At 45.4% G+C, this 27,284-nt stretch overlaps 1 protein-coding gene across 1 annotated transcript in view; it reads left to right on the top strand.

Annotated features, from left to right (window-relative positions):
* Positions 1-27,284, top strand: part of PCOLCE2 (procollagen C-endopeptidase enhancer 2) — a 119,081-nt gene that overhangs the window by 10,653 nt on the left and 81,144 nt on the right. The window contains exon 2 of the mRNA XM_077290800.1: positions 21,377-21,485. Coding sequence (XP_077146915.1) covers positions 21,377-21,485 — 109 coding nt within the window. The remainder of the gene's footprint in view (positions 1-21,376; positions 21,486-27,284) is intronic.

The raw sequence follows: 27,284 nt of genomic DNA, 5'->3' as shown, positions 1-27,284 counted from the left end.
AGGGAAAAAACTTCCACATACTCGTCTCTCCAAATCTTTTCCTTCACCTCCTTTTTTAAATGCGCTCCCAACGGCCCTTCAAAGCACACATAAACTTCCCCTTTCGCTCTGTCATCTAATTTGACCGTATCGCCTTTTTCCTTCTCTGTCTGAACCGAAACCGATACACCCGACGATGCAACCTCCACTACCTGACCAGGGCTTAACAAACCACAACCCGCCTGGGGTTCCACCCCTCGACCAGACAACCACGCCTCAACCGGCGATGCGGCAACCCCAGCTGCCGACCCTCCCTCTAATCTACGCAAAATTTGCGACATACCCTGCAATAAGTCCTGCATACCTGGCACCTCCGCCACAATCGGCCCACTCCTCTGCCGTTCCTCACACACCGCCGCCCGACCCCTCCTAGCTTCCTGTAACTCGGCCCCTGTGGGCGACAAACCGGACATGGACTCATACTCACAACGCTGCGCGGGTGCTGTGTCCCCGCCAGCCGGACCTCCAGATCCCTGTTGCTCTGACCTCCCGTGACGATCACCGCTGGACTCCGACACCTCCTCGCCGCGTCGATGCCCTAGGCCCGCGCCCCTGGCCTCCTCGTCACCAGGGGGGACCCGAGCGTGCTGGAACTGCTGCGTCGCTAGCCCTCTCTGCCCCAGGCCCGCGCCCCTGGCCTCCTCATCACCAGGGGGGACCCGAGCGTGTTGAAACTGCTGCGCTGCTAGCCCTCTCTGCCCCAGGCCCGCGCCCCTGGCCTCCTCGTCACCAGGGGGGACCCGAGCGTGCTGTAGCTGCTGTACGGACCCGCTCCTCCGTCTGTGGTCAGTATCCCCCGCCACCTCACCGTCCAATGGGTAACGGGTATACGCCGCTCTGAGCTCCGGAGACCTCCTGGGCGACCGCGACCGATCCCCGTGTACCAACCCGGGCGAGCCCGCCCGGTCGTGTAACGATCTTCGCTCCTGGGCAGGCAGCTCGACACTGCTGCCTGCATCTCTCCCTCCGCTGCGCCGTTCTGTACAAGCGGGACGTAGAAGACCTCCTGACCGCTGACCGTTCGCCGCCTGTGTGCTCCTTGTGGTCATCCGAGCAGGCACCCTGGGAGGTGATGGGCTGTGAGTGCCTGCCGCAGGTAAAGGGGCCGGATTCCTGGCTGCTGCTGCTGCTGCTCGTCCTGGCCGTGCTGCTCCTCCTGGACTTGCTGCTCCTCTTGCTGCTCCTCCTGGCTGTGGCGCTCTTCTTGGCTGAGCTGCTCTTCCTGTCAGCGCTGCTCTGCTTCTTCTTGCCGCCGCGCGCCCCCTGGGCGCTGTAGATCTGATGAGGGCAGGGGAAGCGGCGGCTGCTCTCCCTCTGGACACCGGTACCCCGGAAGGAGGCGGTGAAGCGGCGGCCGTGCGCCCATTGTGAGCCGGGGACCTGCCAGGAGCGGGGGAAGCTGCGGCTGCGCTCTGCCTGGATCGCGCAGGCCGCACTTCCGGTCCGGCGCTCCTGGCAGCAGCGGCGGTGTCCTGGGTCTGACGCCCGGCGCGTGCAGGCCGGGTACTGGGATTCCTGCCGGAGCGGGAGCGACTGGGGGAGGCAGCGCCGCCGGACTCACCGCCCGCAGGGTCCCTGGAGGGGCTCCGGAGCCTGCGCCTGCCACGCGCAGGGAGATCTGGAGACAGTCTCTCTGGGGGCCTGGTCCTCCTGCCCCGTGCGCTCTGAGCGGATCCTCCTGCGGCACCAATGATGGAGGCCAGCTGGGCCTCGAGCCAGCCCCCTCTCCTGGACCTGGCCATCTCCTGAAGCTGGGACAACATGGACTCCGCCGACGCCATCTTGTACGTCTTTTTCGTCCAGAAATAAGGTAAGGAATGGTGGTTTTCCCGCACTTTCCTTCCTACCTCCCCCTAACCTAACTCCTCCCCCCCTTGCCATCCTCTTATCCCTAGCCACAGCATTATTTAAAAAGACCGCCCGGCTCAAAGCAGTCATGGGGGGCCTCCACCCAGCTACGCTTCGTTCCAGCCCCCATCTTTATGAGCCTTAATATGATAAAGTATTTAGCGAAATGACTGATCTCTTGGAATTAATTACATACACACGTTTACCACATTTGGAGTTTTAAGAAAACTGGTAAGGCTTTATTTTGGATGAGGGATGCACTTTAACCTACAACTAATATTGAACATTTAATAGCTGTTTTGCTATACTTGTCCAAAAATTTAATTTCATTTGTCTATCAGACATTATGCTGTAGACTTATTTTTTTGTTTTGATGATTCACCATATTACACACCAGTGCTCCTACTGATGGCTGAACAGTAATCTCTTACGCTTGAGTCATGCAAAATTTGTAGTTCATTTAATAATGGCAGTAAAGCATCTTCACACCAGCACATTTCCACACTCTCGTTCTTACTGGGAGATTCTGCGTTTACTTGATTCCAGTCATAAGGGTTTCTATCACAACTTGTGATTCATAATGTTTGACTCATAAGACTATGTACATCTAACAGTTCTTGGAAGATTTCCGATCTTGTCCTCTGCTATAGTTTTTTTTTAAGACGAGCACTGATGTTAATCTAAGGCCGGTTTCACATTTGCGGTTGTGTCCGCAGCGTTTCTTCCGCAATTATCCGCATGCGTTGTGTTTTCCTATATTATTAGGGACGCATGTGCCTGCGATCGGTTGCGTTTTGCTGCGTTTAATGACGCATGCGTCGTTTCGTCGTCTGCGGTTTGGCGCGGTAAACACAACGTAGTAATTTTAGAGGCGTCAATTTGCCACCTAGAAACGTATGCGGTTGTTAGCGCAAGGAATGCGGCAAAAAAACGCATTACTATCTATGGAAACGCATGCGTACACATGTCTTTGCGTACGCATGCGTTTGATGCGCTTGCGTACTTCGGACTGCGCATGTCCATTAAAGACACACCCTCCTGGAAATATCAAACGCATGTGCATAAAAAGCGCAAACACATGTAAAAACTCATGCAAACGCTGCGGTTTTTTTTTACCATCATGCATAAGCTGATGCGGATAAAAAACGCTGCATTATCAGACATTTGCATGCGTTTTTGCATGCGGTTGCGGTTGCGGATGATACGCTGCGGATTCTAACGCAAATGTGAAAGTAGCCTTAAAGGGAACCTGTCACCCCGGTTTTTCACTCGGAGATAAAAATACCGCTACATAGGGCATGATATATTCATGTAAGACTTGCTCAATATTACAACAAAACAACTCCCTCCCAAACGAGGGGTATATGTACCACTACGTTGGAACCTACACATAAAGTGTGATCTGTACTAATAAATCGATCTCCACTCTGGTACTTATTTAAAACAATCAACTTTATTAAGACAAAAACAATTTTTTAAAATAGAGTTACTACTAGTGTTGAGCGATACCGTCCGATACTTGAAAGTATCGGTATCGGAAAGTATCGGCCGATACCGGCAAAGTATCGGATCTAATCCGATACCCGATACCAATACAAGTCAATGGGACTCAAGTATCGGACGGTATTCCTGATGGTTCCCAGGGTCTGAAGGAGAGGAAACTCTCCTTCAGGCCCTGGGATCCATATTAATGTGTAAAAGAAAGAATTAAAATAAAAAATATTGCTATACTCACCTCTCCGACGCAGCCTGGACCTTACCGAGGGAACCGGCAGCGTTGTTTGCTTAAAATGCGCGCTTTTACTTCCTTCCGTGACGTCACAGCTTGTGATTGGTCGCGTGCCGCCCATGTGGCCGCGACGCGACCAATCACAGCAAGCCGTGACGTAATTTTCAGGTCCTCAATGCCTAATTCTAGGCATTCATGATTTTAAAATTACGTTCCGGCTTGTGATTGGTCGCGTCGCGGTCACATGGGCGACGCGACCAATCACAAGCCGTGACGTCACAGGAGGCAGGAGACGCGCGCATTTTTAAAATTACGTCATGGCTTGTGATTGGTTGCGTGCCGCCCATGTGACCGCGACGCGACCAATCACAGCAAGCCGTGACATAATTTCAGGTCCTGAATGCAGAAATAGGCATCAGGACCTGAAATTACGTCACGGCTTGCTGTGATTGGTCGCGTCGCGGCCACATGGGCGGCACGCGACCAATCACAAGCCGTGACGTCACGGAAGGAAGTAAAAGCGCGCATTTTAAGCAAACAACGCTGCCGGTTCCCTCGGTGAGGTCCAGGCTGCGTCGGAGAGGTGAGTATAGCAATATTTTTTATTTTAATTCTTTATTTTACACATTAATGTTGTTTCGATACCGATACCCGATACCACAAAAGTATCGGATCTCGGTATCGGAATTCCGATACCCGCAAGTATCGGCCGATACCCGATACTTGCGGTATCGGAATGCTCAACACTAGTTACTACATGTTAAGGAAGGTACATATCCACCAAAGGGACTACCCGCCTGAGGAAAATGCAAACATATATAGGCTATTAGCTTAAAAAACAAATACCTATCGCTGCTATAGTATAGGAAGCTCATTCAAAAGGCACCCCTAGTGGGGAAAACACATATGCCCAATAAATACTTAGAAATAAGACTCCCAACATATTTGGCACTCCATATATAGTGTAACAATACAGGTATATGAAGGTATATTACCTCTCTGTTAGCCTATAGCAAAGACCTCGGCGTCCCTCTGCCCCGACGCGCGTTTCGTGTTCGCTTCTTCTGGAGCCTCCAGAAGAAGCGAACGCGAAACACGCGTCGGGGCAGAGGGACGCCGAGGTCTTTGCTATAGGCTGACAGAGAGGTAATATACCTTCATATACCTGTATTGTTACACTATACACTCACCGGCCACTTTATTAGGTACACCTGTCCAACTTCTTGTTAACACTTAATTTCTAATCAGCCAATCACATGGCGGCAACTCAGTGCATTTAGGCATGTAGACATGGTCAAGACAATCTCCTGCAGTTCAAACCGAGCATCAGTATGGGGAAGAAAGGTGATTTGAGTGCCTTTGAACGTGGCATGGTTGTTGGTGCCAGAAGGGCTGGTCTGAGTATTTCAGAAACTGCTGATCTACTGGGATTTTCACGCACAACCATCTCTAGGGTTTACAGAGAATGGTCCGAAAAAGAAAAAAAATCCAGTGAGCGGCAGTTCTGTGGGCGGAAATGCCTTGTTGATGCCAGAGGAGAATGGGCAGACTGGTTCGAGCTGATAGAAAGGCAACAGTGACTCAAATCGCCACCCGTTACAACCAAGGTAGGCCTAAGAGCATCTCTGAACGCACAGTGCGTCGAACTTTGAGGCAGATGGGCTACAGCAGCAGAAGACCACACCGGGTACCACTCCTTTCAGCGAAGAACAGGAAACTGAGGCTACAATTTGTACAAGCTCATCGAAATTGGACAGTAGAAGATTGGAAAAACGTTCCTTGGTCTGATGAGTCTCGATTTCTGCTGCGACATTCGGATGGTAGGGTCAGAATTTGGCGTAAACAACATGAAAGCATGGATCCATCCTGCCTTGTATGGAGCATCTTTGGGATGTGCAGCCGACAAATCTGCGGCAACTGTGTGATGCCATCATGTCAATATGGACCAACATCTCTGAGGAATGCTTCCAGCACCTTGTTGAATCTATGCCACGAAGAATTGCAGTTCTGAAGGCAAAAGGGGGTCCAACCCGTTACTAGCATGGTGTACCTAATAAAGTGGCCGGTGAGTGTATATGGAGTGCCAAATATGTTGGGAGTCTTATTTCTAAGTATTTATTGGGCATATGTGTTTTCCCCACTAGGGGTGCCTTTTGAATGAGCTTCCTATACTATAGCAGCGATAGGTATTTGTTTTTTAAGCTAATAGCCTATATATGTTTGCATTTTCCTCAGGCGGGTAGTCCCTTTGGTGGATATGTACCTTCCTTAACATGTAGTAACTCTATTTTAAAAAATTGTTTTTGTCTTAATAAAGTTGATTGTTTTAAATAAGTACCAGAGTGGAGATCGATTTATTAGTACAGATCACACTTTATGTGTAGGTTACATAGGGCATGAGCTGTGCTTTACAAAAGTGTTTTTTTTCTACCCTGATTCCCCACCTAAGCTGCCGAAATTACTTACCAAAGTCGCCGTTTTCGCTTGTCAATCATGCTGGTCTGGTCATAGGGGCGTGGTGACAAAGCTGTTTCTTCCCCCAGATCTTGCTTAGGTTTCCGTTGGTGGCGTAGTGGTTTGCGACTGCGCTATATCCCTGGTGACGAAAAACAGCGCGCTCTGCGCTATATCCCTGGTGATCGGTGGGGGCGGCCATCTTCCTGTGGCCGCGCGTGCGCAGTTGGAGCGCTCTGCTGCCCGGGGCTTCAGGAAAATGGCCGCGGGATGCCGCGCGTGCGCAGATGGGGATCGCGGCGGCCATTTTCCTAAAGCAGAGTTCGCATCTCGGCTTCAGGAAAATGGCCGCCGCGATCTCCATCTGCGCACGCGCGGCAGCCCGCGGCCATTTTCCTGAAGCCCCAGGCAGCAGAGCGCTCCAACTGTGCACGCGCGGCCACAGGAAGATGGCCGCCCCCACCGATCACCAGGGATATAGCGCAGAGCGCGCTGTTTTTCGTCACCTGTGCAGTCGCAAACCACTACGCCACCAACGGAAACCTAAGCAAGATCTGGGGGAAGAAACAGCTTTGTCACCACGCCCCTATGACCAGACCAGCATGATTGACAAGCGAAAACGGCGACTTTGGTAAGTAATTTCGGCAGCTTAGGTGGGGAATCAGGGTAGAAAAAAAACACTTTTGTAAAGCACAGCTCATGCCCTATGTAGCGGTATTTTTATCTCCGAATGAAAAACCGGGGTGACAGGTTCCCTTTAAGAGACCAGTTATTTCCACTTTTTTTATTTTCCATGAAATGAAATCTGATTTTACCCAGTGTGTTATGGCATGAATTAAAGGGAACCAGTCATTAGATTCCTACTGTTCAAACCACAGGCAGCATGAACCAGAGCCTGAAGTTGTCGGATTTTGGAGAAAATATGCTGTTGCATGAAAAGCTCGCTGGGGACTATATGTAGAGACCTGACTAGTCGATGCAGTCCCTGGATGGATTCTTCTGCTCCAGTCTATTGACAGATCTGTCCAATGAGTGTACATAGAAAGAGACCTATCAATAAACTGGATTGCCATTTTTGTCATGATTAAAAAAAGCTGTAAAAATGGTGCTGTTTTATTGCAATCTTAAAAATCCCGGAGAAAACACACCCCAATTGCATACCCAGGTCGACGCAGAGATTACAAACAGTCATGAAAATGTATTGCTTACACTGCAGTATTGATGGTGGTGATGCTAGCATTCTTAAGGCTGAAGGTCAGTAGCATAGCTACCTGGAAGGCATAAGATGTGATAACCTCAGCCCCCTGACTTGGAGGTAGCTATCACTATCCTTAACTGTATCGGCGTGTGCTGTGGGCCTGTAGGGGGTCAGCCACTGCTTAGAACGAATTACACTGACTTAAAGAGACAATGCTCCCATCTGATTTGTGTGCACTTGGACTGATCCATCCACCCTCCAGCTTGCTGTTTGTTGGTTTGGGCAGGAGGCAGTTAGGGTCGGGATCCAGCAGTTGAGCCTTAAAGAAAGGGAGTCTGCACACAGAAAGACGGTTAAAAATGGATCAGCGGCTTTAGGGAAGAACATAGCGCCTGGTTACCGCAAGATTGGCTAACAGGACTATGTAAGAAAGAAAGGGTCGCATAGCACAGCCAAGTTAGGAAGCACCACTGTGGGACCAATGACCCCTCAGCATTGAAAGTGAGAGGACACTTGCCCGGACCCGGAAGAAGATGGGACCATTAACCATAAGGAAGATTGCAACACAGCAAACACTGTTCCTCTACATCAGGACCAAGCAGAAGCTAGCAAACTTTCTCTTCAATGCTGCAGAACTCTGAGTGTGACACCAGTGTTCATCTGCGTTAAGGTATAGAGCAGGTTTCTCTAGTTAGTGTGTTATAGCAGTGCGGCCCATTTTGTGGAGGCCAGGTAAGAATTTAGAAGAGAGTACTCCGTAGAAATTGTTCATACTGTTGATATTGTACTTTGTATTGCCATAGCTAGAGCGCAGCTTGTGTGACACGTTCCAGCTATCCGTCCTTGTATCAATTAATGCTGTTATCATTATTAGAACTGTTAGTTGCATTTTTCGACATAAAACCCTATGTTCTTCAATAAAGCGGGTGTTTGGTTTCTTCCTCATCGTCTACTGTACCGTATTTCAGCCCTGCCCGGCAGTGTCGTTCTGGCGCTGCTTCACGCCGATAGAGTTAAACTTTGTGGCAGAGCTGGTAGAAATGATCTTCCTGCACTGCCACACTCCATTCTGTAGGTCGCAGGTCACTTTAGGCATGAGGCCTACAGAATGGCAGGTCCAGAGCAGAGCGACGCAATTAAGTCATAGTGCCCCAACATGCACAGGACATGGATCCTGGCACGAGGAAGTCACTGCGTCACTCTGCCCAGGACCTGCCCCTGTCTGCTGTTGGACTCGCTGGGGTAAGGGGAGTATATATATTTTTTTTCTTTTAAAATTGTGTGATGGCCATTATGTATGGAGCCCTCATAAATAGTGGGGCAACTCAGGAAGCCTCCATAAACTGTTTAAGGGGGCTACAAAGTGGAAGCCATCATACATAGTCAGGGCTAGTAATTGGAGGCCATCATACATAGTGGGGGGCTACTAAGTGGACCATCGTAGAGTGTGGTGGCTACTAAATGGGCATGGTACAGAGAGGGGACTGTGCAGGGGGACATGACACAGTTTGTGGACTACTGTGGAAGCCATCGTACACTGTGGGGACTCCTGTGGGGGCTATTATACAGTGAGGGGAGCCATAATACAGTGTGAGAGCTAATGTGGGACCATCATACTGCGTGAGGACATGATACAGTGTGGGGCTACTCTGGGGGCAATCATAAAGTGGGGCCATTGTATCATGCAGGAGCCATCATTCAGTGTTGGGGCCATCAAATAGTTTGGGTGTTACCAAGGGGCCAGTATACTGTGTGGGTGCTACTAATGGGCCATTATACAGGTGACAACCCCTGAAAGATTTGGTGCTTCTTGGACTGTGTGGGATTATGAGTGTACTTTACTCCTTGTCTCTTTGCAAATTTCCGTTTACTGTAGGCATATGCACCCTTTCTACTGAGATCCTGATCCAATGGAAGGTGGGGAGGAGAGTAGGCAAAAAAAACAAAACAATTTCCGCCATATAGTGCCACCCTTTATACATCACGGCCCAAAGCATTGGACCTTTAATGGCTGGTAATAAATACAAACCTGGTAGGACAAGTTTAGAAATTGGTGGTAAAAATGGACGCACGTATCAAAAATGGATGAAAATCAGATGCAACACACTGATGGTAAATGGTCCGTTTTTTTTTCTTGCATATAACCCTCTAGACTCCCTCATACCTCTGAATGGTGCCTTATATTGATGTTTATTTATTTTATGCCCATCATTCAGCATACTCACTTATAGGCAGATTAAAGGAGTCTTGGGCGCTTCAGTTACTGCAACGCCCCCTTCATTGTTTAATAGACACAACTCCATACATCTTATAGAGGCAATGCCTGGTAATATAGCTTAGCCCCAATCAAGTGACACAGTGTGACAATATGTCATCCAGCTTTGGGGCCTAACTCTTGTGGGTACAGAGGTTTCATTTCCACCCGAACTCTGGACCTTGGGGGCCCAAAAGGTCCCTTTAGCCCATATGAGAAGAACAGTACTATTTATTATAGACTGTGATATTTTTAACCATGTTGGAGATTTTGCTTTTAGACTCAACAAGCTTCAATTTATGCCAGTGCCCAGCATGTTACACGACCACTGCACTCAGTTGCTGGTCATCATGGTGACATGTTGTATGTAATGAAGTCCCTATGAGGACAAACAATTGACTGCTGTGTTCAATGGAGTTGGATTACACGTTGTCATACTGTGATCAAAATAGTTCTGGCCTCTGCTATTTACAATGTTATTGAGTCCCCTTTTCACAGCTGAAGGGTTGCATAATCATTAGTCCAGTGTTCATATTTCAATAGAATGTTTTTTTTTCTTAAGTTTGTTTCCCTGAATATCACGTTTGACTCATTTTCAGGCTAAGAAACATTTCATTTGAAAACCTGCAGTGTGGGGTAGAAACATTTAAATTATTAACATCTGAAGAATGTAAATACGTTTTCTACTTGATGTTTGACACTAGTAGTGGCAGATAGAACAGCTGTACATCGGAACAACACAAGATCAGATGCTAAAAATTGGTAGTGTGTGTTGATGTTTTCCATATAAAGAGGCTATATCTTAAAGGCGGAGAGGAAGATACAAAGCGCCATACGGGACTACTTAAAAGTTTTTACATTTTAGAGTCTAACATCTCTATGTATGAGGATAAAACTGCAGTGCATATGTAGGAGAGAAGACCGGGCTGTGGGTGCTGACAGGGCACCGTGTTAGGAACTGCTGAGGCCTAGCCTACTGTTGCAGGGGGAAGGAGATTGAGGAAGGAGCAGACCCTTGACCTGGGTAGAGGGGGAGTGGGGAGCCAGAGAAGTATTAGAGGGTTTGCGTGGGAAAGGAGAGGGGCTTCCCGCCAGAGAGAGGAGTCAGTGAGGAACGGCGCTGAGCCGCGGGTAGTGACAGGCTGCACGGCAGCGATAAAGGCTGGCTGCACAGCAGCACAACGGACTAGGGGGCTCAGTGGGTCAGACCGGTGACCGCCCACTGCCACCAGAAGGAGATCGACTTGTTAGGCCCGGGAGCCGGAAGAACTCATCACTGGCCTTAGCTGGCAGCCACCCAACCCAGGAGAAGAGACAGACACCCGAGTCACGCTAAGTAAAATTGAGATATATATAAACTTTGAAAGTGTCCCCAAGTGCAGTTGCAAAAACCATCAAGCACTACAAAGAAACTGGCTCACATGAGGACTGCCCCAGGAAAGGAAGACCAAGAGTCACCTCTGCTTCTGAGGAAATCGCAGGTTAACAGCAGCTCAGATTAGAGACCAGGTCAATGCCACACAGAGTTCTAGCAGCAGACACATCTCTACAAGAACTGTTAAGAGGAGGCCTTGTGCAGCAGGCCTTCATGGTAAAATAGCTGCTAGGAAACCACTGCTAAGGACAGGCAACAAGCAGAAGAGACTTGTTTGGGCTAAAGAACACAAGGAATGGACATTAGACCAGTGGAAATCTGTGCTTTGGTCTGATGAGTCTAAATTTGAGATCTTTGGTTCCAACCACCATGTCTTTGTGCGACGCAGAAAAGGTGACCGGATGCACCCTACATGGCTGGTTCCCACCGTGAAGCATGGAGGAGGAGGTGTGATGGTGTGGGGGTGCTTTGCTGGTGACACTGTTGGGGATTTATTCAAAATTGAAGGCATACTGAACCAGCATGGCTACCACAGCATCTTGCAGCGGCATGCTATTCCATCCGGTTTGCGTTTAGTTGGACCATCATTTACTTTTCAACAGGACAATGACCCCAAACACACCTCCAGGCTGTGTAAGGGTTATTTGACCAAGAAGGAGAGTGATGGAGTGCTACGCCAGATGACCTGGCCTCCACAGTCACCAGACCTGAACCCAATTGAGATGGTTTGGGATGAGCTGGACCGCAGAGTGAAGGCAAAAGGGCCAACAAGTGCTAAGTATCTCTGGGAACGCCTTCAAGATTGTTGGACGACCATTTCCGGTGACTACCTCTTGAAGCCCATCAAGAGAATGCCAAGAGTGTGCAAAGCAGTCATCAAAGCAAAAGGTGGCTACTTTGAAGAACCTAGAATATAAGACATGTTTTCAGTTGTTTCACACTTTTTTGTTAAGTATATAATTCCACATGTGTTAATTCATGAACCTGTCAAAAACTGAACTCCTCGTGTTCTCTCCCTCTACTAACCTACCTTTGCCTGACATTGCCATCTCCGTGTGTGGTTCCACCATTACTCCGAAGCAACATGCCCGCTGCCTTGGGGTCTTCCTTGATACTGAGCTTTCCTTCACCCCTCAGATCCGTCATTTGTTCGCTCTTCTTATCTGCATCTAAAAAGCATTTCTAGAATTCACACATTTCTTACTTTCAACACTGCAAAAACTCTTACTGTTTCACTCATTCATTCTCGTCTGGACTATTGTAACTCTCTCTTAATTGGCCTCCCTCTTACCAAACTCTCCCCGCTCCAATCTGTCCTGAATGCTGCTGCGAGGATTATATTCCTCACCAACCGTTACACCGAAGCCTCTACCCTGTGCCAGTCATTACACTGGTTACCCATCCACTTAAGAATCCAGTACAAAACTATTACCCTCATCCACAAAGCACTCCATGGCTCAGCACCACCCTACATCTCCTCCCTGGTCTCAGTCTACCAACCTACCCGTGCTCTCCATTCTGCTAATGACCTGAGGTTAGCATGCTCAATAATCAGAACCTCCCACTCCCGTCTCCAAGACTTTTCACATGCTTCGCCAATTCTTTGGAATGCACTACCCAGGTTAATAAGATTAATCCCCAATCCCTACAGTTTTAAGCGTGCCCTAAAAACGCTTTTGTTCAGACTGGCCTACCGCCTCAATGCATTAACCTAACTATCCCTGTGTGGCCCATTCAAAAAAAAATAATCTTAACCCTTAATCAGGTTCCTCACATGTTCTCATACATTTCATGCAGTTAATAGCCCTCTGTGTCTGTACTGTTACATACTTAGGCTGTTAACTGATTCATGCAGCTTTAAATGAACACCCGATCCTTACACTATGGCTGGTCCGAACAACGAAAGCAATTGTTACCATCCACCTCTCGTGTCTCCCTTTTTCCTATAGATTGTAAGCTTGCGAGCAAGGCCCTCACTCCTATTGGTGTCTATTTTGAACTGTGATTTTTGTTAGGCTGTAATGTCTATTGTCTGTACAAATCACCTCTATAATTTGTAAAGCGCTGTGGAATATGTTGGCGCTATATAAATACAATTATTATTAATTCATAGTTTTGATGCCTTCAGTGTGAATTTACAATTTTCAGTCATGAAAATACAGAAAAATGTTTAAATGAGAAGGTGTGTCCAAACTTTTGGTCTGTGCTGTACACCTCCGATTCTAATGCATAGAATATATATATACCCCAGTACTGTCACTGCTAACTCCACGATAACCCAGAAAAGATTATTAACTGCCACTACCAGTTATTTATACAGGCTAATCGGATGCCTGGTTTGGGTAGCGTATGGCTTTCAGCAGGGTGGTTTACAGAACAAAAGGAACAGAAATATTACATTTTATATTTATACCAGAACAATAGGCATTGTTTCTAAAAAAAAATATACCAATAATTTTACAAAGGGGACAAAACAACACAGCATATACAATTCCATAAAATTAAGAGGATAAACAAAAGAAAGTTACTAAGCCTGTTGTCACAGCAATGGCTTCAGATTTATGGAGGGAGGCACTCTAGGAAAACAGACAGCACCCACAGAGAACTGTACATCCAAGTACTGACAACATCTGCAAGGGTTTGTATGTTCTCCCCGTGTTTGCATGGGTTTCCTCCGGGTTCTCAGGTTTCTTCCCACACTCCAAAGATATAATGATAGGGAATTTTAGATTGTGAGCCTGGGCCGATAATGTACCATATATACTCCAGTATAGGCCGACCTGAGTATAAGCCGAGGCACCTAATTTTGCCATGGAAAACTGGGTAATGCATTGTTCCCTCATCTCTGTCCTGCTATGTGCGGCTCCCCCCGGTCTCCTAGTTGTATGCACTGCTCAGCGTTCTCCCCCGTCCTCCCCCTCTATTCATGGCTCGGCGTCCTCCCCCTCAATGCATGGCTCCGAGTCCTCCCCCTTCTATGCATGGCTCGGCGTCCTACCCCTTCTAGGCATGGCTCCCTATCCTCCTATCCTCCCCTGTCCTCCCCGTCATACTCTCACTCCTCGCGCGGTCGCTCCATGTCCCTGCATCTCTGTTGTCTCGGCGCCAGTAGGGTAATGAATATGTGCTCCACACCTACACCTATGGGAGTGGAGACGCGTACATATTCATTACCTTAATGAGCTGTACCACGTGACCGCTGAGCAGAGGAGAGGAGAGCTGCCAGCACCGGGACAACAGAGATGCAGGGACGTGGAGTGACCGGGTGAGTAGAGTGAGTATGATGTTACAGCCGCCGGCTCCTGCCGCTGGTCTGCCACTCCCCTTCCCCCGCCGGCAATTACTTGTGTATAAGCCGAGGGGGGTGTTTTCAGCACAAAAAAAGTTCTGAAAATCTTTGCTTATACACGAGTATATACGGTATGTAAAACACTGCGGAATATGACAACGCTATATAAGCAAAGCATAATAAATGTTTGGTAACATTTACATTGATATATTTTAAGCTTAGATAGACATATTCAGTTATTGTGCACACTATCACAGTTCCTTTATAGGTAGCATATAATGTCTTATATCATTTATAAGTGCTTTTCTTCTACTTAGGATTAAAAAAGGCTTTATGTTGCAATATAGAAAGGAGTGGAACGTTTTACATCACTTACATGACAAGCACGAGTGAGTTTTATAAGGTCCCAAGTGAGTCTGACATCCAGTGCGGTGTAAGATGATATATGCTGCCTGCCTATGACATCTTGTCTTTTTTAGTATTGAGTCACACATAGTTTGTGGGTTCTGTGTTGAGCTGTCTGAATAGTTTTGTAGACTGTGCTGATTGCAAGCAGTCAGGGTGGTATACACTATGCAATCTTGCAATCATAAAACTATTACATACATTGTGTGCAGACTGCTGATTATTTCTAGGAATAATCCTTTCTATTAAAGAAACCATTATTCTCAGAAAGTCAAATTTTTTGTAATTTTTCCAAAAATCTAGTGTATCAGTCAATTTTTATCTAATGTGTATGGGCACCTAACTGGGCAGAGTTATCCTCTAAGTGCTGACAATGTCACTGCCTGTCTCAGCTTCCGGACTTTATTGATTCCACTGTAAAGCATCGCTGGTCCTCCTGTAAAAAGAGAGTGTGGAGCTGCGTCTACTAGGATTATCTCGAAAGATTAACATACTGTAATTCAAAATAAATGAATTTAGAATAAAGCAATTACAAAGCTGTAAAAGGCATGCACTACTAATGGTGTGTTATACAGTGGGGCAAAAAAGTATTTAGTCATTCAGCAATAGTGCAAGTTCCACCACTTAAAAAGATGAGAGGCGTCTGTAATTTACATCATAGGTAGACCTCAACTATGGGAGACAAACTGAGAAATAAAAATCCAGAAAATCACATTGTCTGTTTTTTTATCATTTTATTTGCATATTATGGTGGAAAATAAGTATTTGGTCAGAAACAAACAATCAAGATTTCTGGCTCTCACAGACCTGTAACTTATTCTTTAAGAGTCTCCTCTTTTCTCCACTCATTACCTGTAGTAATGGCACCTGTTTAAACTTGTTATCAGTATAAAAAGACACCTGTGCACACCCTCAAACAGTCTGACTCCAAACTCCACTATGGTGAAGACCAAAGAGCTGTCAAAGGACACCAGAAACAAAATTTTAGCCCTGCACCAGGCTGGGAAGACTGAATCTGCAATAGCCAACCAGCTTGGAGTGAAGAAATCAACAGTGGGAGCAATAATTAGAAAATGGAAGACATTCAAGACCACTGATAATCTCCCTCGATCTGGGGCTCCACGCAAAATCCCACCCCGTGGGGTCAGAATTATCACAAAAACGGTGAGCAAAAATCCCAGAACCACGCGGGGGGACCTAGTGAATGAACTGCAGAGAGCTGGGACCAATGTAACAAGGCCTACCATAAGTAACACACTACTCCACCATGGACTCAGATCCTGTAGTGCCAGACGTGTCCCACTGCTTAAGCCAGTACATGTCCGGGCCCGTCTGAAGTTTGCTAGAGAGCATTTGGATGATCCAGAGGAGTTTTGGGAGAATGTCCTATGGTCTGATGAAACCAAACTGGAACTGTTTGGAAGAAACACAACTTGTCGTGTTTGGAGGAAAAAGAATATTGAGTTGCATCCATCAAACACCATACCTACTGTAAAGCATGGTGGTGGAAACATCATGCTTTGGGGCTGTTTCTCTGCAAAGGGGCCAGGACGACTGATCCGGGTACATGAAAGAATGAATGGGGCCATGTATCGTGAGATTTTGAGTGCAAACCTCCTTCCATCAGCAAGGGCATTGAAGATGAAACGTGGCTGGGTCTTTCAACATGACAATGATCCAAAGCACACCGCCAGGGCAATGAAGGAGTGGCTTCGTAAGAAGCATTTCAAGGCCCTGGAGTGGCCTAGCCAGTCTCCAGATCTCAACCCTATAGAAAACCTTTGGAGGGAGTTGAAAGTCCGTGTTGCCAAGCAAAAAGCCAAAAACATCACTGCTCTAGAGGAGATCTGCATGGAGGAATGGGCCAACATACCAACAACAGTGTGTGGCAACCTTGTGAAGACTTACAGAAAACGTTTGACCTCTGTCATTGCCAACAAAGGATATATTACAAAGTATTGAGATGAAATTTTGTTTCTGACCAAATACTTATTTTCCACCATAATATGCAAATAAAATGATAAAAAAACAGACAATGTGATTTTCTGGATTTTTTTTTCTCAGTTTGTCTCCCATAGTTGAGGTCTACCTATGATGTAAATTACAGACGCCTCTCATCTTTTTAAGTGGTGGAACTTGCACTATTGCTGAATGACTAAATACTTTTTTGCCCCACTGTATATACACTGCTCAAATAAATAAAGCGAACACTAAAGTAACACATCCTAGATCTGAATGAATTAAATATTCTCATTGAATACTTTGTTCTGTACAAAGTTGAATGTGCTGACAGCAAAATCACCAAAAATCATCAATGGAAATAAAATGTATTAACCAATGGAGGTCTGGATTTGGAATCCCACTCAAAATCAAAGTGTAAAATCCAATTACAGGCTTATCCATCTTCAATGGAAATGCCTCAAGACAAGGAAATGATGCTCAGTAGTGTGTGTGTGTGGCCTCCATGTGCCTGTATGACCTCCCTACAATGTGTGGGCATGCTCCTGATGAGGCGGTGGATGGTCTCCTGAGGGATCTCCTCCCAGACCTGGACTAAAGCATCCGCCAACTCCTGGACAGTCTGTGGTGCAATGTGACGTTGGTGGATGGTGCGAGACATGACGTCCCAGATAGGGTTGAGCGAAACAGGTCGGCCATTTTCAGAAGTCGCCGACTTTTGGCAAAGTCGGGTTTCATGAAACCCGACCCGACCCCTGTGTGGGGTCGGCCATGAAGTCGGCGATCTTCTGAATCTGGTATCGGAATTCCGATACCGAGTTCCGATATGTTTGCGATATCGGGAATCGGTATCAGAATCCATATTTAAGTGTAAAATAAAGAATCAAAATAAAAAATATTGATATACTCACCCTCGGACGCGCCCTGGTACTAACCGGCAGCATTCCTTCCTAAGAATGAGCGCGTGAATGACCTGCGGTGACGTCACATGGGCGGTCGCGACCAATCACAAGCCGCGACGTCATCTAAGGTCCTTCACGCGCTCATTCTTAGGAAGGAAGGCTGCCGGAAAGAAGCAGGGCGCGTCCGAGGGTGAGTATATACCTAATAGGAATATACTCACCCTCGGACGCGCCCTGCTTCTTTCCGGCAGCCTTCCTTCCTAAGAATGAGCGCGTGAAGGACCTTAGATGACATCGCGGCTTGTGATTGGTCGCGACCGCCCATGTGACCGTTCACGCGACCAATCACAAGCCGCGACGTCACCGCAGGTCATTCACGCGCTCATTCTTAGGAAGGAAGGCTGCCAGTTAGTACCAGGGCGCGTCCGAGGGTGAGTATATCAATATTTTTTATTTTGATTCTTTATTTTACACATTAATATGGATCCCAGGGCCTGAAGGAGAGTTTCCTCTCCTTCAGACCCTGGGAACCATAGTATCCCATTGCACTGCATTGGGTTTCGTGTTTCGGCCGACCCCGACTTTTTTATAGGATCGGCCGATTTCACTCGACCCGACTTTTGAGAAAATCGGGTTTCGTGAAACCCGACCCGATCCTATAAAAATAAAAGTCACTCAACCCTATTCCCAGATGTGTTCAATCGGATTCAGGTCTGGGGAATGGTCGGGCCAGTCCATAGCTTCAATGCCTTCATCTTGCAGGAACTGCTGACACACTCCAGCCACATGAGGTCTGGCATTGTCCTGCATTAGGAGGAACCCAGGGCCAACCGCACCAGCATTTGGTGTCACAAGGGGTCTGAGGATCTCATCTCGGTACCTAATGGCAGTCAGGCTACCTCTAGCAAGAACATGGAGGGCGGTGCAGCCCTCCAAAGAAATGCCACCCCACACCATTACTGACCCTGCTCAGTGTGAACCTGCTTTCACCTGTGAAGAGCACAGGGCGCCAGTGGCGAATTTGCCAATCCTGGTTTTCTGTGGCAAATGCCAAGCATCCTGCACGGTGTTGGGCTGTGAGCACAACCCCCATCTCTGGACGTCGGGCACTCAGACCATCCTCATGGAGTCAGTTTCTAACCATTTGTGCAGACACATGCACATTTGTGGCCTGCTGGAGGTCATTTTGCAGGGCTCTGGCAATGCTCCTCCTGTTCCTCCTTGTACAAAGGCTGAGGTCGCGGTCCTGCTGCTGGATTGTTACCCTCCTACGGCCCCCTCCACGTCTCCTGGTGTACTGGCCTGTCTCCTGGTAGCACCTCCAGCTCTGGACACTACGCTGACAGACAGAGCAAACCTTCTTGCCACAGCTCGCATTGATGTGCCATCCTGGATGAGCTGCACTGCCTGAGCTACTTGTGTGGGATGTAGAGTCCGTCTCATGCTACTACGAGCGTGAAAGCAGAACTAATATTCAAAAGTGACCATAACATCAGCCAGAAAGCATTGGTACTGAGACGTGGTCTGTGGTCCCCGCCTGCAGAACCACTCCTTTATTGAGTGTGTCTTGATAATTGCCAATAATTTCCATCTGTTGTCTATACCATTTGCACAACAGTATGTGAAATTGATTGTCAAACAGTGTTGCTTCCTAAGTGGACAGTTTGATTTCACATAAGGTAGATTTACTTGGAGTTATATTCTGTTAGTTAAGTGTTCCCTTTATTTTTTTGTTTTGAGCAGTGTATATACATATATATATATATATATATATATATATATGCAACTTTTTGCAGAACGTGTCTCACTCGTATTTTCTGTTTCTTCGATAGTATAATGTGCTGTAAAAACAGTTGTTTTTCATCCTTGAATTTGATCACTAGAGTTAGTATTCCACTTTTATGATTCACTTGAGGCCTGAACAATATTGGCCACTTTAATAGTAGCACTGTGAAGATTGGATGTGATAATGCTTTTGCCTAGTTATGGGGGATTTAACAGATATGTTTTTGTATTATTGTATTCTGTGTACTATTATTATTGTAGTCTCATTGTTTTGCTTTGTATCTCCTGTAAAATAAGGAAGACTGAATGAACTAAACTTTTGAAAAAATAAAAAAGTGATTTGTTCCCAGATATAGGACTGCCACCAGGAATTTCAGGGCCCCATAGTGGGAATTTTTTTGGGCCCTCTTGAGACTCTGCCCAGGCTCCACCGAGGGTTCGCCTCCACCCCTCAAACCTTCCACAGTCCGACTGCCCACTTTTGAAAAAACTCCACGTAATACCACATACAAGGAACAAATACTGCCACACCATGACTAGACCACATTTTACCATCACATAGTGACCAAAGAATACCACATACAAGGAACAAATACCGTCACGCCATGACCAGACCACATATTACTACCACGTAGTGACCGAATACTACAATACTGATCATTAATAAAAAAAAAAAAAACCATGGTGCCGGTGGATTCCTACATGGCAATAGATTTTAACTAAATGTGCATCTGAGGACGCAGGTTTAGTTACTGAGCGGTTGAACCCTGCCCCTGAGGCCTGGTGAGGAAGGGGCCCAGACTGCATCCACCTCTTCACTGGGTCTCATATGCCAGTAAGGACAGTAGTGCCCTGATGGTGGCCTTGCCCAGATATATAATTCTTTTCAGTGCTTTAAAAGTACAGAATCTATATTTTCCTAAATGTTGCACTCTCCATTTACTCGGCCATTGTCTAAAAACTTGTTTGAGAATATGTTAAACTTTCTATAAGACAAAAAAAATTCTATCCAAACATGTCATTTTAACACATGCCGTTGATGCTTATTTGTTACATTTGTTGTCTGTGTATGATGTCTACCCCTAAACATATCAGTCAGGATTTCCAAATGATGTCATGTGTGTGATGTTTTCTGTAAGTTGAAAGCTCCACAGGAAAGCACAATGAGTGCATTGTCCCTTCCTCATAACGGAGTTATGTTGGGAAATCTTCCATATTAAACAATCCCTGTGCCACTTTTCAGTCACATAGATATGTGTCAAAGGCTCTTCAGACACAATCACAGAGGATTTTAAAAATATCAATGCCGGGTCCGACCTCTTTTTACAGTGACCAAAGAAAATGTAGGGACAAACAAAACCCTCCAGAGTGGATTCTCATAGAAAATAATTTTATTAAAGTACATAATTTGAATTAAAAACCATTAAAAATTTGAAATGCAACACAACCACAAAAATGATGAGAAAAAGCGCAAACACTGTACATGATAATGATATGGTCATAAAGTGCAACAATACAAATTATGCAAAATAGCGAACATCAAGTAATAATCCGACAGACAGTTTAAAGAGAGATAGAAAAATTTGACAATATAAATGGAGTAGAGGTGAGTATAATATCATCAATACTAGTCATAGAAATAATATGGCCGTTCAAGAATATGGTGTGAAGATTAGGTAAAGTGCAGACAATTTTCAATGAAATATATAGAGAGGGATAAATCAATCCAGTATCTAATTGCATAACAAATCTGTCTGTTTTTCATCTGAAGGCTAAGAATATAAAGAAAAAATTTTTATTTTAATTATTGTAGCACTGTAGTAGGATCAGTGAGATCCAAAGCCTTCAAAGGAAAAACAGAGCATAATGTGCACACCATGACACCATGCATGACATGCACCCCTTCTGAGGAAGATTGACTATCGAAACACGCGTTAAGGGGTACACTGGTAAGTGACTTCAGACAGGTTGTATCTTGATTACCTTTGATACTTTCAGTTGCTGCTACTGCGGTCTATTTAACCATTTCAGGTCATGTTGTGCCCATTATGCTCTGTTTTTCCTATTTATGGTGTTTTTCGGAGCATCAGTGTGTGTTTTTATAGTGTATGTACTGACTTTTTTTTATGTCTTGCACAGGTACACATTTACTTGTGGAGGAAATCTAACTGGAGAAGCAGGAGTACTGGGGAGTGAAGGGTTTCCTGGAGTCTACCCACCTAACAGCAAGTGTACATGGAAGATTACAGTAGGTTAATGTTTCTTCTCACATTCATATATTTGAGTATTATAATTTAGTTTTTGAGTTTGGGAAGGATTTTGCGTGGGATCAGAAGCTGTAATGACCTTGCTCGTAGAAAAAGGGTCTTTAAATATAAACTTGTAAAAGAACCACAAAGTTGATTTGCGTCTTCAGTTCTAGGAATGTCAGGGTTTTGGTATCTATACACATTTCACTGACGTTGCCAAAAATGGGCACTTTGTATCTAATTTACATGAGTTTTCTACAAGATTTCGACTATAGATCATTTAGCCCAGGGGATGATGATGAAATTCTGCAGTCCCCTCCTAGAGGATCACCAATCTTCCACCAGATTGCCGGGATTATCTGGCCGGGGGCATTATAAGAGTCTTGATTCCTATGGAAAGAGAAGGATGCAGCCACTCAGTGCCAACTAACTGAAGTGATGTCCACCTCCAAATTTTGATGTCAGTGTTCTGGAGGTGACTTAATTTTTTTAATTTTATTACACCCCCCGGCTCAAACGAGCTTTAGTTAAAGTCTAATAGAAAAGCAGAAAACATCTGGTTCAGCAAGTACTGATATTTCTTCATTGCTTGGAAGAAGTTGGATAAGTTTGCATTTTGCATCCAATAGTCAGCCAACTCGACTCTAATATATATGAATGGGCCACAATGGTCCGTGGCCGAAGCAAAGTAGAATTTTCTCTATATAAATGAAACATCACATATATAATTTAGTAAATGTAAACTGTATTTTTTATTTGCTACTTTTCCTTTACTTGTTCAGTGTGCTTTCTATAGTCTTTCACCATGCTGGTTATTTTCTGTTTACTGATCCTACTATTGTTCATTAATGGGTCACGTAACTCATGAACATGTATATTGTCTTATTAACAGTATAGCCATTGTTAGATGTGATTATTGATATGTAAATGAGACAATCAGACCCACGGCACATTTCCAAGAGAACATAATTATTCGCAGAAAGCCTAAACAGACATAAATAGGAGAAATGACAGATTGGACGATAGCAGCTTATTGACAGTGTTAAGGTAACACCTCGAGGTTGTGTTTTTACGCTACATTACTAAGCACTGAAAATGTATTAACTAAATTTGAAAAAAAGATATATTACAAAGTGCACAACTAGAAATGACTACTGCTATGGTTACTGCAAACTCATTCCCCTTGGTTTGGAGGCCTGTTAGTCACAGGAGGGTCATTGATGGCTCAGCTGGCTATTGCACATAACCGTGTAATTACTACATATTCTACAGATAAGAAAATGTCTGTTTTTTCAATTATGAACCAGTTCCTAACATGAAATCCATGAGTCATATCTGTAGGAGAGAGCAGAGTATGTCTCCCTCTGTCTTACCATCTGGCATCATTGGGAAATTGAATGACTTTGTGGACACGGAATAAAACAAAACAACTGCAATATATTGAATTGTGAGTTGTAATTATAGCAAAATTGGGAAAAAAATTAATCTAATTCCCTGTGCCACTGAGTGTGTGTGGGGGAAGGGGGAGTAATAAATGATACCTTAATATTCTTGAATACATAGTTTTGAAATATTAGACAAATAAGATCACAGATCTATTCGACTGTGGATACATGCCAACATATGTCATGCGACCAAAAACATCTGTGCAACTTGTCTGCCACTTGCATGTAGTTTACAGCTGAAATGTTGCTGTTAAAAATGTCCAAATTGCAGACAAGTCACAAAGGTCACAGTCGCATGTCACTTGGATTGAAGTCTTTGGCAAGTGAGTCACATGCGACTTGTAACAGAAAATCCAACACATTTGGAATCGTGTGACTCGTGAGTATATAGCACCATCATATTCCGCAGCGCTTTACATACATTATCATCTCTGTCCCCATTGGGACTCACAATCTAAATCACCTATTAGTATGTCTTTGGAATATTTACCAATTGGTGGTCATTTAACAGCCTGTTAATACAGTCAGACCTGTGCTTATCGATGCACTGAGCGATCTGTAATAGATCATTCAGTGGACATGGGCTGCTATCATTCTCAGCAGCACAGGTCTTCTGTACAGGAGGATACGCTGCCGAGAACCATGATCTTTTGTGCAGCACAGAAGATCATTGCACATGACCGACGGGTGTTTTCCTCATTCATCAGGTGATCGTCAGCCTGTTTCTGCTGCAAGATTATGGTGAAATGAGCACTTCTAAGAAATCCTGTTCATGATCTTGCAATGCAAATGGACCTTTAGGTGAAGGGCCCACATAGGACAGAAACAGCTAACCACAATCGAAAGACCTATGATTAATAACCCATATAAAAATGCTGTATTGCTGGTCACAAACATCTGCTAGCTGTCGGCTACTTCTCCATAATTCCCTCGGCTGAGCATTCCTATATTCTCTATGAGGGATCTGGCAGCAGCTTAACTCAAGGGAGAATAAAAGGATCATTCGTTGAAATTAATAAGATCTAATCCCTCCTTTCCCCAACATCATCTGTCTGGGAATTGATGGGAGGCTCCACATAAATTCTGATCATCTAATGTATCTAACGTGTGTTAAGGGCTTATCAGAATGACTTATATCCCTATGAGTTTCACGACGCTTATAATCATTCAGCCGTCCACATATGGCTCATCAGAGGCGAAGGATCAGGGATATTTTTGTCTAGTAACCTTAGAGGCTTCATAGGCATCATATGGCGAATCATTCCCTGATAGCAATATGATGTAAGAGGTAATCAATAATAATAATAATAATAATAATTTATTTATATAGCGTCAACATATTCTGCAGCACTTTACATTATAGAGGGGATTTGTACAGACAATAGACATTACAGCATAACAATAAACACAGATCAAAACAGATACCAGGAGGAATGAGGGCCCTGCTCGCAAACTTACAATCTATGAGGAAAATGTGGAGACAGGAGAGGTGGATGGTAACAGTTGCTTTAGTTATTTGGACCAGCCATAGTGTAAGGCTCGGGTGTTCATGTAAAGCTGCATGAACCGGTTATCAGCCTAAATATGTAACAGTACAGACACAGAGGCTATTAACTACATAGAGTGTATGAGAACATGATGTGAGGAACCTGATTATGGTTTAAGTTTTTTGAATGGGCCACACAGGGATGGTTAGGTTAATGCGTTGAGGCAGTAGACCAGTCTGAACAAATGAGTTTTTAGGGCACGCTTAAAACTGTGGGGATTGGGGATTAATCGTATTAACCTGGGTAGTGCATTCCAAAGAATTGGCGAAGCACGTGAAAAGTCTTGGAGACGCTCTTTAGATTGGCTTTGGCTCGATTTACTAGTGAAGTTGAAATCCCCAATCTCCAAACTGGTTTCTAAACTTTACGCAAACCTCCTCAAAAGCCGAACTCAATTTAAACCTTTATACCTCTCCTCTTGGGAAACGGAGTTAGGGGTGACATTGTCCTCCCAGGAAACCCAACAGGTACTTGCCAACTCTCATGGGTTCTCCAGGTGTATCCTACTACAAGAAAATTCATTTAAAATCCTATCTAGGTGGTACCGAACCCCAGAAAAGCTGTTTCATTTGGTACTGGTGGACTCCCCGCTGTGTTGGAGATGCTCTCGATCCGTGGGTTCCTTAGCTCATATTTTCTGGTTCTGTTTGGAACTAAAGCAATTCTGGACAGACATAAACAAATCTCTCCATAGTATGGGCCTAATGGATCGAGACCTAAATCCTCAAGATGTTTTGCTTTCCCTCCCTTCTTCCTCCTTTAACCCAAAGAAACATGGCTTACTACCCATCCTATTAGCAGCTGCAAAACACTTGATTTCAATGCACTGGAGAAAAACAGCCCCTCCATCGTTCAATGAATGGACCCTTAAAGTTCAAGACCTTTATCGCTTAGAGGAATTATCCAGTTGGGAGACACGTACCCACGAGAAGTTTAGTGCCTCTTGGCTTCCTTGGGTTTCTTTTTCATCCTCCACTCCTAGTTCCAGGATAAGAAATCTAAATTGAAGATTGTCCCTTCAAATTCCCTACCAAGAGTTCCTCTATTCCTCCTAGCTCGACGCGATGACCGACTTGCCTTCACGTTGCAACAATTTTTTGCACATTGCCTCCATTCCTCCTCTTCAATTTGATAACAACTTTATTTGCGATATTTTAGTCCTTCCTGTTGCACCTCCTAGCCTTACAAATTTCTTATATAGCTCATATTGATATCTAGGGCTAGTTTCTATGGTCCTGAAATGTTTGTTTTTCTGTTTTGTATGTTCAACTGTTATTATTATCTAACGAGTATATATTGATAATACAGTCTCTCTTGAATGTCTTATGAACTTATTATAATGCAACAAACCATCTGTATTTCTGACACGAGAGCTTATGCTTGTTATAACATGTTTTTCTTATGTTTATTGAAAACTTAAATAAAGAATTTCAAAAAAAAAAAAAAAGTCTTGGAGACGGGAGTGGGAGGTTCTGATTATTGAGGATGCTAACCTGAGGTCATTAGCAGAATGGAGAGCAGGGACGTCAGGGCCCACCATTGCTATTTTTACAAGGGTGGCAATATTAATCATGGAGGCCCATTTGAGAATTTCTGCATATATAATTCCCGAACAATAATGGTTGTAATTGAACCTACGCTTTATAAAGAATCAACACAAAGACATTCATAAAGTAACTACTGTAACTCCAAATCCAGGTACCACCTGCACAAACAACTTAGAAAGGTTGGTAAACGTTAATGTAGCGGCCCCACTGCCGCAGGGCCGAGGGGTACCCAGTACCGGGCCTCTGAGTCTCTGCTCTGGGGTTGTCACGGTGGCTAGACCCGGTTCCGTGACCCTGCTGAGGGGCGTACAGTGATAGATGTAGATAGTGGTGGTGGTGCGGTGCAGTAAATAACGAGGACACCAGGTTGCAGTCTCTTTACCTCTTTACTGAAGGTCTCTGGGTCCTCAGTCCGGAATACGGTTCACCAGGCTGCGCAAGTCCGGCCGGTCCGATGGCACCTCCAGAGTTCTCCTTGCAGGTGGAAATCTGTGCCTTCCTGCTAGCGCTATGTGTTGTGGTCCTCCCCTGCTGTGCTTACGGGATAGTCCCCACAACTGTTGTGTCTGTTTCTCGTGTTCCCTCACAACAACTCGATTAGATGATGTTCTGCTAATCCTCCGTCCCTCCCGGTGTTATGGTTGGGACGCACCCGTATGACGGGTAGGCTCGGAGCTCTTCCGGGACCCTAGAGTCGCCCCTCTCCACAGGTTGCCCCCCAAGTCTGCATAGGTGATTTAGGTGAGACAGCCCGCCTGTGACTGACTGTCCTGCCGTTGGTTTGAAGTATTGCTTGGAGCTAGATATATGAATACTTCCTCGGCGTTCCGGCCGCCGGTTGTGCGCCTCAGTAGGATGTTGCCTCGGTCTTACAGCACGACTCCTACTGGTATTCTCCTTCTTGCTTTGATCTCGTTTCTCACTCAGCACAATATATCTCGCTTCTGATCCTTTCTTAGGGCACCGCCGCTATGCTGAGCAGGCACGGTCCCGTGACGTTCTTTCTTGTTGCCAGGCCTCTGTCAGGGTCCCAAACCTGACAGGGACCCTACCGAATCTTCCCCACAACACCCTCTGCCACAAGGTGTTGCCTGGTTCCAACCCAGTCAGCTTTCTGAACTAACTTCCTGCCTGACCCCCAGTTTACCCACACGGTGAGGAATGGCCTAATAAATAGCACCCTTAGCTCCCCCTGGAGGCCCGACTGTGAAATGTATTGGTGTATGTGATACCTGGTCAGATGAACTCCTTCAGTGCCA

Source organism: Ranitomeya variabilis, chromosome 2 (assembly GCF_051348905.1).
Source record: "Ranitomeya variabilis isolate aRanVar5 chromosome 2, aRanVar5.hap1, whole genome shotgun sequence".
NCBI lineage: Eukaryota > Metazoa > Chordata > Amphibia > Anura > Dendrobatidae > Ranitomeya > Ranitomeya variabilis.
Note: the sequence above shows the minus strand (reverse complement) of the source record. Positions and strands in the feature narration are given on the sequence as shown.